General features: G+C 45.6%; 1 protein-coding gene across 1 annotated transcript; it reads left to right on the top strand.

Moving 5' to 3' along the window:
- The first annotated feature begins 387 nt into the window (after positions 1 to 387).
- On the top strand, positions 388 to 7,629 carry btg1 (B-cell translocation gene 1, anti-proliferative). Its single transcript, XM_079294416.1, has 2 exons — positions 388 to 767; positions 3,568 to 7,629. Exons 1-2 carry the CDS (start codon positions 623 to 625, stop codon positions 3,969 to 3,971), a joined length of 549 nt encoding a protein of 182 aa, XP_079150542.1. The 5' UTR covers positions 388 to 622; the 3' UTR covers positions 3,972 to 7,629.
- Positions 7,630 to 12,381: the final 4,752 nt, after the last annotated feature.

The raw sequence follows: 12,381 nt of genomic DNA, 5'->3' as shown, positions 1-12,381 counted from the left end.
GCAGATTCTAACTTCTTCTGCTTTGTCCTTTCCTTTGTTGTCGTTTGCTTTTGTTTCCTTCTCTGTTTTTTCTCTCTCTCCCCCTACCTCCCGTAATTCCGACAGCCCGTGAACGCGGCGCGGCTTCATGCAGCGTATACCTCTGTTTATTTTCAGAGCGGTGACGCGGACGCTGCACTCCGCCTATATGGGGCTCGTCAGACGGTGGCGGGGACCGGGATTGGTGAGCTGTTGTTGCTGTAGCAGCTTGTGTCGGCGCTGTGTGGAGGGAGGAGGAAGAGTTGGGTATAAAAAGCCCGCTCCAGCGCTGAGAGCTTCACTCTGGTGGAGGAAAGTGAGCTCGGAGGGTTGGTAGACGTGGCACCAAGTGACCCCCCCCCCCCCGCAACTGCCCCCTGTATTTACCAACAACAGGCGTCTATTTGCCCCACAACCCTGTACCGTCCCGGCACACGGACTCTCTCTGAAGGAGAACTCCCCTCCACCTCGACTAATAAATGCCAAGAGGAAAAACGAAAGAGCCAACTGATCAGGATCGCCGCTCGGACGAAGTGGAGAAAAACGGTCGGACGAACACGTAGTGACGAAAACAAAGCACGGATCGCCGCCGTTACCGTTCTCAATGCATACCCTTTGTGCCCGGGGAACGATGAAGCCAGAGATCACCGCCGCCGTCGGATTTCTCTCGAGATTTCTGCGGGTGAAAGGTCACGTAAACGACAGACAGGTCCAAACATTCAACCAAAGCTTACAGGATATTTTGTCAGGTAAGAAAAACACACAATCTTCTATTTGCGCCAACAAGACGCCACTTAAAAACACCTCACTGTATTCACTACACTGTCGCATGTTTAGTTTAGGTGTCGTTGTAGCGTGAAATGCTTAAAATCGACTTTTATTTGGGTTTAGATTGCTTCAGAAGAAGCCTTTCTTTGTTCTCGCAAGTATCACTGTCAGCGCTACCAACGCGCACCGCTGTTTGCGCACATCGAAGAGGGAAATGGAAGAAAACAGGAGTAAACACAGCGGGCGATCTTAATCGAACGATTTGTCGACTGTTAAATTGCTGCAATCGGATATTTTATTCCCGCAAAGATACAAAATGATATGTTACTTTGTTTGGAAGAAGAAAAGGAGGAGGGGGAGATGCGAAGAGCCTCAAACAAGGAAGTGCGCCTCGGTCGGTAAAGCTCTCAGAGAACTGAGCAAAACAGCCCCCCAGTGAGGCTGCTCAATTACGTAATGCATTGGACGCGATGGGCTGATAATGCAAACTAGTCCAATGCCAAGCCAATCTGCAGCACTGGCGCTTACAAACGCATACATTTTTGCTTTATAAACAATAGTCTTATGATTTGAAAACATCACATTTTGCGACGTGCGTGTTTTTCAACAGTGAGAGAAAGACCTTGTTGGTTTTTTTCCTCCGGCATTTACATTTTGACCTTGTTTACGGTGATATTATGTTTTACCACGTCTCCCGTTCATTTTAGCACATTAGCTATTTACAGTGAAATCACATTTTTTCGATTTATGAATAAAGCATGCATATATAAATTCAGGTTTACCTATTTTTTAAAAATATATTTAGTTTTTTTTTAGAACAGTGCTGCTCGCGGATTGTGTCAAATCTTCTGCTGTGAAGCTCTTAAGCTTCTTTCTATACATCTGCCTCATAGACTCAGCAGATGACCTACATTTCCCACATAAGAGCTCACTTATATAAAAAAAAAAGTACTTTGCAGATGCAGTAGGCTAGTATGACTATTCTTTGAGGTAAATAACATCTCCACAGTAAGAATATAACTGGTTGCCCAAAATGAACGACACAATACCATTTAGTATTTAGTACAAACTGCAATTCATTGTAGGTGGCCTTACAATTGCCCGTGTAAAATGGGTACGTGTTGTTTTTGGGGAGTTTGACGCAAATCTTGATAAGATTTCCCCAAAAATATCATCAGTAAGCACATTTCGACAACTGTTTGTAAACAAGACAAAAGTTTGAGTTGTCTGGACCCCGCTGCTGTGAGGTCTGCATGTGGGGGAGGGGATGTTTTTCCTTGTGGGCGCCTATAGGAGGACATTAAAGGCACAAGCGGCGTAACCGCAGGGGAAATCCACTGACATAAACTGAACCTCGCTGTATATTTAGTGCACATAAACACGAGCTATGTCAAAATTAGGCCCAGTGACCAGATTTGAAATGACGATAGTTGTGTAATAGTTTTCGAGAGAGCTTGGTTCGTCTGTTTTTATTATCAGCAGCAGTGGGATTTGATGCTCGTCCAGAAAATGGGTTTGATGAAAACACCCAACAAGCTCGCAGAGCGAGCCAAAAGAGAATCTCCGTATGTTTTGTTTCTGGTGGTCGAGGCAACAACAACCCTCTGTTGTTAAACTGAGTCAAGCGCACACTCGTCTGCTTTCTTTTGTGTTACCTGCCCCCCCGCCCCGTCCCCTGATCTTTCCCCAGCTGCTCCAGGGTTTGAGGGTAGCGGCCTTTTGTGGCTCAGTCCGAGGCTGAAAGATCATTCAGGCCCTTGTGCTCTTTCGCGAGTGCCAGTCCCTCCATTAGCTCGGCAGTATACAGCCTTCTGTGATAAGACGCGGGGAGAGAGGGAGGGGGTTGTTTTTATCCGGTGGATGCATACAGGTGGCCTTCGGGCCCCTGGCCTGAATGCTGGCCTACTTCAGTTACCCTGTTTTTCTTTTGGCCGCAATGAAGTTAGAATCAATGGCAATTCAGTGTGGATGCATCTCGTCAGAGTAGGGGGGGGGGGGGGGCAGATTTTAAAGTGTGTGTGTAATTTTCCCCTCATCGTCGTAACCACTAAAATGCCTTGCGCGTACCGTAAGCAGCGTCACTACTTTCACTGCACTTTGAACAATAAACTTCCCCGCGGACGGGAAAAAAAGGAAAGAAAGTCCTCTCCCTTTAAGAGGCGGAGCCTGGTGTCCCAGATGGCCGACAGTGTTTGGTGTTTTTGTTCAGCCAGTCATGGGAGAGTACGTCACACTGACGACAGCCGGGGGAGGGATTGTGCAATTCAAGGGCTCTCTTTTTGTCACGTAGGCCCAGGCTGCCGCTGGCCGCCTGTTTATGGCTGCTTATCAGGACTCTAACAGGTGGTGCTTGTCTGGCCTTTCTTCATGTACTGAACACAACTGTGCCCCGTACTTTAGAGTAGATAGGTGTTGTTTTATGGGCGATAGGCGAGACACTCGCAAGACATCCACACGGGCAGACTGCAACATGAGGAAGACATTTACGTCCTTTCAAAGACCCTGTGTGTTTGTTCTTTTTTGCGATGTTCCCATCGTAAACCGTTTTTACAGCCGTGGTGTTTTTATTGGATCACGTTTGACTTATCTGACAGTTTCAACCTTTGGACGGCCTCGGTTCACATCCACGTAGTCGGTGTACAACAACACATTCGTCTCCTTTTATTGGCGCACATAACGCGATTTTACCCGCTTTACATGTTGTTACAAGCAGCCCGATGGTAGTCGCGCCAAAGCTTAACTTTCTCTCCATCCACTCTTCTCTCCCCTTTGTCTCTGCAGAGCAATATAAGCACCACTGGTTCCCAGACAGGCCCTGCAAGGGTTCAGGTTACAGATGCATCCGCATCAACCACAAGATGGACCCACTGGTGGGGCAGGCGGGCCAGCGCATCGGCCTGACCATCCAGCAACTCTACCAGCTGCTGCCCAGTGAGCTCACTCTCTGGGTGGACCCCTTCGAGGTGTCCTACCGCATCGGTGAGGACGGCTCCATCTGCGTCCTGTATGAGTCGCAGCCCTGCCCTGTCGTAATGCCGGCGATGGTCACCGTCAGCTCCCCCTCAGGAAACGGGATGTCGGGGAGCCCCATGGTGGACAGTCGCATCAGCTGCAAGGAGGAAATGATGGTGCTGGGCAGAGCCAGTCCCTCCAAAGCCTACAATATGATGACTGTGTCCAGTTAAAGAGGCCCGCCGTCACCCACCCCGGCCTACTTTTGTTCTGGGTCCCGTCTTGGCTGGTCAGATCGTATGATCAGATCAGGGTGAGCCTTTTTGAAGCTAAGAATATGAAATGAAATGAAATGGTGAAAGAAGAAAAAAAAGGATGTGGCCTATCATCCAGGTGATGGAAACCTTGATATTTTTTACCCTCTCCCCCATATTAGCATATGTTCTGTTGAGTCATTGGATCAGCTCGGCACTTATTTTAGGAGAAGCTTTGTGAAAAGGGGACTGTTGGGGCAGCTAAACAACCAACCAACCAACCAGGAACCCCCTCGGCTGTAAACAACACGGTGATCAGCGCCACCTCCCAAGGGGCTATCATTGACTTTGCACTTTCTTACTTGTGGTTACGATGGGTACATGTTTAACACACCACAGCAAAACACCAGAACCTAAATTGTAAGGATTTTCTTTTTTAAATCAGGAACCTACCCCTCAGAGCCTCAGAAAACCGCCATCTCAGCGTTCTCTCGGCCTCTTTGTAAGTGGAATGTGTCGTGACACCTGCTACCTGTGGATACCAGTGTGTCCCGTTGCACCGTCGCCCTCCCATCGCCCATGTATGTGTAGCTTTCCGGGGGGGAGGGCAGGGGATCCGTCTCCTGTCCTCCTCCCCCGAGTTAATGAATGTTGTTGAAAAATCACAATCAAGTTCCTGTGTTGTTAATATTGCCCCCAAACACTTTGTCATCTCCCGCATCGCCAAATTTCAAAGTGTAGCAAAAGTGGGGGCCTATTTTACCCAAATTTTGGTCTCGTGTCCCCGAATTGACGTTTCATGCACTTTGACGTGAGATTGTGTGGGATGTGTACTTCGTAGAGAAAATCGCCTGCATTCCATCCATTCGAATGTCATCTTTTCGTGCCGTTTTTATTGCCCTCCCTATTCTTAGCCGTTTGTTCATACTGTAGCTCCCACTTTGGGATAGACTGATGTCTATTAAATCGGGAGTGTGCAACTCTGGATTTCAAAACTTTTTTTTCTTTTTAATGACACTGTATTTGTGAACATTTCAGAGCGCTTGATTCGGACAGTATTTTAGGTGGTATGTTAAACATTCTGTCATCCGTTCATATGGCACTGTTCGCTCTGGCAGGACACAGAGCTAAGCTGTCCCCACCCCACCCCCACCCCCAGATGGGAATTTGTGTTGCGGTTAGAAAAAAAAAAAAAAAGTTAGTCTGGACTCAGTGATGACTGTGTAAGACTTTGGCCAAAGGGAGGTCTGGAGCGCCAACTGTTAAGAAATGAATTTGATCCAAAACACCAGGCCTTCTATAATAACATTTATTCCCATGGTCTTGTAAAAAAGGAGATCTTTATATGTGCATCGGAGGTTCATTGCCTTACAAAGACCTCATTGTCATGAATTATGAGCCGCTCGTGATTTTTAAACTAATATCAGGCGTATGTGAGCCAGCCTGGTTCATGCACCACCCGGACCCTCACCCGAGGAGTCCATTTTCCAGCCTGGCAGCGTCAACCCCCCCCTACACTCCCGGTGTGTGGGGGTCAGAGTGCCTCACGTGTCACATATCACCCCTCAGCTCAGACCTCCTGTTCAGGCAAAGGCAAGCCAGCTTGCTGCTAGCTGACCCCCTGTGGATGCAGGTGGACTTAATGTGACACATATCATCATCCATCACTGTGGGGAGCTGGGTAAGGAAGGTGGGGATGGGAAGCTGGTGTGGAGGTGGGGGTCCAGGGCCGGACTCTTTTTGTCCAGGGCAGCTAAAATCCCTCCAGCCCCCCCCCCCACCCTGCTTGACTTATTCAACATCCCCCACCAAGCACTCAACCCTCCCTAAAGCAGTGATGGATCGAAAACAAAAACCAGCACATGCGCTTGGCGTGCTCACGCTGCACTTGGGGGGGGCTAGCGAGAGATGAGGAAACATGGATCAAAGATGAAGAATGAGGGTACTAGGCCGTTGTTTTCTGTTTTCATCTCACTGGATTGCGCTGCACTCTATTACTGCGTAAGAGTAGCAACTTTGTTTACATGCATATGAAAGGATGTGATTGCTGTCTGATGTACCCCCTCCCCCCCACACCTCACTCCTGGTTGTGGGGCTGAGTGGTTTAACAGTGAGCTGGAACAGAGGCTGGGGGGGGGGGGCGGCTTCAGGTGCCGCCCGGGCCTTCGCTACTGGCCAAATCTGTCATGGCAGGCTGGTTGACCGCTCATCACCAGACCTATGGGTGTTTAAGCTCCCCTAAGCCTGAGAGGATCATGGGTAATAGAGCTATAGCCTTTGACGCACTGCAACCTAGCACCCCCCCCTCCCTCCCCTGCTCTCTGTTGATACTCCCTTCAGCAATCTGTGAAAAGCAGCGATTCCATGTTGGCCAGATGGAGAGGAGCTCGCTGGGATGGGATCCCAGGGCCTTAGTTTCCGTGGCGGACACCAGTTTTAAAATCACACTGCTCCATTAAAGCTTTTATGTCATGTGACAAGATGTTTTGAGATTGATCTATATTTCGGACGTGAGACGATCGTCCCAACTCACTTTTCTCTAGATGTATTTTATGGTCACACTGGTAGATTCTCATCTTTCCACTCCACCATCCCCATTTCCTCCTCTTCGTCCTCTTCTTCAAGAGGATTTTTAGTCTGATCTAACTCACTTTTAACAGACCTTGTTTTTGTTTTTTTTGAGCTACAAAAATTCAAAAAATTGTCACCAAAATCTCCTTTCGACACCTTCTCAACTGTTCTGCCACCACCGGAAATGGTGCAAGTCCTCAGTAATAGATTATTTAAATGGCATCCATTGAGCTTGTGCGCACATAGGTTACATTGTCGTGAGAGTGCTTTGAGTAGTCGGTGGTAAAATAGCACATAAAATGCACTAAATATGTCGCGTTGAAGTTGTGTGACATTTTTTTGGGGACGCAAGGAGTCTCTCCTGGAATGTATTGCCAAACTCGGGCCTCGGACATTCAATGAATACCCTTGTGGAGAAGTTGTGCATGTTAAGACATGAAACAGGAAGGGAACAGCAGTTTCGTTGTCGTCGATTAGTCGAATTATTGCCACTTTCACATTTGAGGTGTTTTACACATTGTAGAATGTATTGTAACTGTACGGCATATGGTAGAGTACATGACATTACACGTGGGAAGTGCCAATAATTGATATCCTTTGGTGTTTTTTAGATTTATTCCTTTTTGTGTTTCATCTTTTAACATGGATAACGCTTTTCGTAAGTGGAGCCATTTGTGATGGGAGTGTTGGCAAGGACCAAAGTTGTTTGGGTAAAAAAAAAAAAAAAAATATTAGTTTCCATGATCTGTAAGTGTAGATGTATCCTTTTTGTTTTTTCTTCTTTACTTTCTTTTCAGTTTGTTCCTTTTTTTTTTCTATTTACGTACAAAACCAGAAAATAGACAAAAAAAAATCTGAGCTTACCCAAGAAGAAAAGCTGTCTTGTGATTTCATGTCAGTACATCTTTATCGTGTTCAGTTTCTTTTCCTTGGGTATGTTGTGATGAACTGCTGTAAATTTGTACAGTTCATGTAAATTGATTGTGCGGAAGTTGTACAGATTTCTATATTTTGGAAGAAAAGTTTTTTTTCTCTGTAATAAAAGATTTCCTATCTTGGCATCATATCCCCCCCGTGAGCTGTGTCATTATTTACTCTGTACAATGAAATGATGACTTTGCAATTTAAAATCAAAAGGCACACATTCATCTTTAAATTCAATGGTTGGGACGTGTATTTTGCATGTCATTGTTTACCTGAAGGAGGATCTAAGACTATAGGTGATACAGCAAGAGCTACACAAGCCTAAACCCTCGTGGTGTGGCCCCACTGGGGCCCAGATTGGAATTAGGAGTGGAGAGGAGATCAAGTCAGCAAGTTCTAAGTCCTCACGGACATTTGCCTATCTTGGGACTGCAATTTGTGTATAAAGAGATTTTAGGTCACGTTCCATAAGCACATTATCCTTCTACGCAGCTGACACGGCTCTGTTGCTAAATTCGATTTTTTATTATTTTTTTTCAAGGAATAAGGCTAAAATGGAGCCGTAATTTGTTTAAGTGCAAACTAAATAAAATCTGCCTCACTGAGGGGCTGGATGACTGTCGGTAATGTTGATGCGGCGCCGTATTTTCGGAGTAACCGGAACACTTCATAAGCACTTTGCTGCGTCCCCTTAAAAGGACTATGGCCTTCCCTGATCAGCAAAACCAATCGCTTCACGTCCAAATGCACATGTTTTTCGGACAGTTGGAATAAAACTCAGCGCTCAGTTTCCAAATGGAACTGCCAGTGCTTCCACCTCTTAAGTGATATGGATGCGACAGATGGTACCATTAGCAATTTATACTTCACTTGACTTACGTTTCCTTAAGGCGGGCAAGATCATGAACTTCACAACATTTATGTGAATAAAGAGATCAGACATCAGCATAAATCTCTTTTTACTCTACTAATGAAATCGCTACACATTTTATTCAAATTCTATTGCATCGTATGTCATCAAATTGCATTGGAGTTTCAGCTTGGCACTGATGAAACAGCAGTGTAATATTGTCTGCCCTCCCCTCCCACTCACATAGCAACAGAAATCCCCCTGTAGAGCTGGTTTGATTAGGTAGAAAGTTCTGGAAGGTGTGGCTGATTACCACAGAGAGACAAGGAGAATATAGTGGAAGGATTATAGTCGCTATGATACAGTAATGGCATGGAATGTCAGGCCGCTTTAGTCTGTGAAAAATCCGAACGATACAAAAGTTCTGCCCTCTGAGCCTGTGACAACATGTATGTACGCCGAGTCTGAACGGTGTGTACAAGCAATGTGCTACTGTCTGAGAACAAAGGCATGGTGAGTGACAGTGTGAGCTTGGTGTGTCTGCTAACAGGGGGGGAGGCAGACATCTGGGACCCCCTTTATTGCCAACAAGATGACAGGCTAGCCCTCCTGCAGAGTGCGTATGTGTGTGTTTATGCGCCTCTGCTTAAAAGGCAAACGCCATGCTGCAGCTGCATTAGTCACGAAGCCTTTTTGTGAATGTGCCTCACCTCTCAAAGTCAGGTGAAGAGAGTTGCCAGGCATTCGCCTTCACAAAGAAAACCCGTTTGATTTCGCAATTGTATTATAATGTAGGAACAAAAATCAACAACCGAAATCTTTCCCTGCAAGTATCTTGTACAAACTCTTGTGTGTCCATGCTGTACGGTACTCCAGTGTGTTTTTCCACTGGATGTCCTCTTTATTAGTGTCCTCGAGAGTGTGTGTGTGTCATTGAAAATCTCTTTGAAACAGATCTCTGCCCTAACTGTGTGGGTCTCCAGAGTATTAGAGGCAGTACCCGCCATCTCTCTCCCTCCCCTCAGGGCACGATTCATCCTCAGCCCCGACGTCTGCTTTACCCCCCAACTGCACACGCCCCTTCCTGCCAGCATCCATACGGGGACAATGGACGAAATAGAAGACAGTGGGGACAAAGACGTCCAGCTTGGGCCAGCCACGTCACTAAAGCTGGGTGGATGGCTGAAGGAGGGGTATGTTTTGTTTAGTGCAAACTGATATACCATAGATACCATTTTGAAACAGATGCTGAGGGGTACGCCACAGTTTGAAGCATCGGGCCACTAACCAAGCTTCAGTATTTCAAACTCTATAATCTTTTGTTTCAAAATCTTTACACCGTGTGAAGATACAGTGTTCATGTATTCTCCCTTATGGCCAGTTGCTTTATGACACTTTAGCTTTGCACAACATACTTCGACTTTATTATTTGTAAATGATAGTTTCTGTATGTATTTAGTAAGCTAGCATGTATAAAGAAGCTAGTTATGATGTATGAAATCGGTGTGAAGTTAGTTAGTTGCCTGATATTGAGACTGAAGGTATAGCAGTAGTTGTTCACAGTATAGCCCATAGTTGACACCGTCACACCAGCATTTAAAACTTCTACTTTCAACTTTTGATTTGCAAATTGGCACTGTCCACTAATAGCAACTGTTTTAATTGGGAACAGCGAGGCGGAGAGTCAACAATGGAGAAACTAATTGTAGCTTATTAGCCGTGTTGTACCATTCACTTGTACTTTACCGCTCTGCTGGAGGAAATATTTTAGGGAATGAAATTTGCAATCTTGAGGAATAAACAAGAGTTAACAAGCTTGGACACCAGTTGTGACTGACTACCACTAGCACGTTAGCTCGCCAGTAACAGTGGGTCACCGTCAACTAGCCACGATTGTTGTCCCATCCTCAATATTTAACCGTGAAGGTGACTGAGCTGTTGCTTGTGTTGCCTCTCTGAAGTGTGACTTACTACAGGAAAAATGTATTTAAAGTGTGTTTTACAGCAGCAGCTTCTGTGTGGTGCTGTCACTACTGTATGCCTTTATAAGCTAACCAATCAGGCCTCACATTGTCTTGTATGTGGAGGTAAAATATATTTTTACGGCAACCAAAAGAAAGTGGTAAGGTAAGAGCATGTGATTTGATTTGTATCTCTTCAGAGTCTATCTTCAGCAACTTCCTCATGCCCTCTCCCCTTACTTTACTCTAAAATAGATCCTCTCATCAGTCACCCTCTTTATCTGCCTCTCAGGTTATGTCTTCTGTTTTTCCCCAGATTCTTCTCATATCACTCCCCCCCGCTCCTCCATACCCTCTACATCACCTCGTCCTCCGTCTATCTTTATCCCTCCCTATCCAAGCTGCTGGTGTCACCTAGCAGCTCGCACTCCCACAGCAGAGGAATTCATTCCAGAGTCTGGCAAAGGGCCTTATTGGGGTAAGGTGAGGGGTCTCAGTGGGAATCATGTGGTGGAGTGTGTCTCTGTATATTGCACCCTTGTGTCTGCATGGCGTATGTGTTCGTGTGTCTATGAGAAAAAAAGAAAAGAAAGTGGGCTTAAAGTCCCAAAGTATAAGGTCTGTTCATTCTGCGGTGTTAAGTGACTGATTCTTGGAGCCCTTCCCAGGCTCGGATGGGCTTTTGGTGGAATCACTAGTTTAAAAGATGAGCATCTGCTTCAGAAAAGAGACGGTTCTTTGATACAAACTGAAAGATTCAAATCTAAAACGTATGAAGAGAAGTTAGATGGCTCCCAATGAACACTTCAGTATGAAACAAGCTACAAATGCTGAGTACAAACTGAATAAAGCGTTCAGCAATTTAAGTCAGATTGCTCTCAGATTCTGGGTCAAGTTTGGAGTGAATTCAACGTGCACAGCAAGCCGTTTTGTGCCAAATTGCAATTTTTCTACAGCTCTGATTCTCACTTGCCATCGGCTTCTTTATCCTTAGCGATGACGGTTCAAGGGAACCGTAGTATTTAAAGACGTCGCCCATACGCAACATGATTTTCTCAATAACGAAGCTGAAATAATGGAAAATCACATCCATAATTTAAATCTGTAGTATCGTTAAATCAGGACTCACGTTTTTTGGGGTGGAGCAGAACAAGCTGTGAACACAACATTGTCATCTTTTAAAGTTGCTGCGGCTAACACGTGTGCATAAAGTTGCCTTTTTGCACATCCAACGAAGCCAGCATTAGCATTCATAGTCATGTTTTTGACCTCAAGGCAAATAAGTCCAGTATTCACTCTCCTTTAATCTCTCCACTAACTGTTCAGGGAAAAGTCTGGCTCATTAGCAGGTCAATAATGAAGGAATGAGGCTAAAGAGATGCCACTACAACCGACCCCTCTCACATTACACTTTGTTCATTTAATCCATGGTTGATAAAAAAAAATGTAACTAGTTGAACACTGATAATACCATTGAAAGAAAGAGCAATTTACATTGACGCGTGGAACCAGCAGCCTCTCCCACTTAGCATCTATTTTAGAGAAACTAATTGAAACTGTGATTATGTTTTTCAGGAGCAGTGACATCAACAAGCGCCGCGTCCTGATGATAAGCTAACAGGCTAACCAACCGCTGGTGTCTTCATGCGTTTGTGTTCCCCCACACATGGTTATCTGAAAGTTGGCAGTGAGACACGGAGGCAACATATTCCTGTGGCCGGCCTCTCCCGACCAGTAGGGCAACACGCTCAACCACGCAGAGGGGGAGAAAGAGAGAGAAAACCAGCCACCTAAACACAGCCGAGCATTGGGGCTCAGCAAGAGGCCCTCTGCATGAGGTCTGGCCACACACACACACACACACACTGAGGGGCAAGTTTACATGCACGCCACACACATGCATGAACAGATTAAGTTTGTTTAAACCCTGCGTACAAAAAGGACAGAGGAATCAAACTGCTCCTTCATCCATTTTTAAACACTGTAGGTCTGATGTTCACCACCAGAATTCATGTCAATCGCTTGAAATTCATTTCTCAGCTCAGCAGCAGAGACAAAAAAATATTTTCCCCTAGAAAGCACG

This window comes from Melanostigma gelatinosum (assembly GCF_949748355.1).
Source record: "Melanostigma gelatinosum genome assembly, chromosome: 22".
In the NCBI taxonomy this organism is placed as follows: domain Eukaryota; kingdom Metazoa; phylum Chordata; class Actinopteri; order Perciformes; family Zoarcidae; genus Melanostigma; species Melanostigma gelatinosum.
The sequence above is the reverse complement of the archived record's forward strand: the minus strand, read 5'-3'. Positions and strand labels throughout refer to the sequence as shown.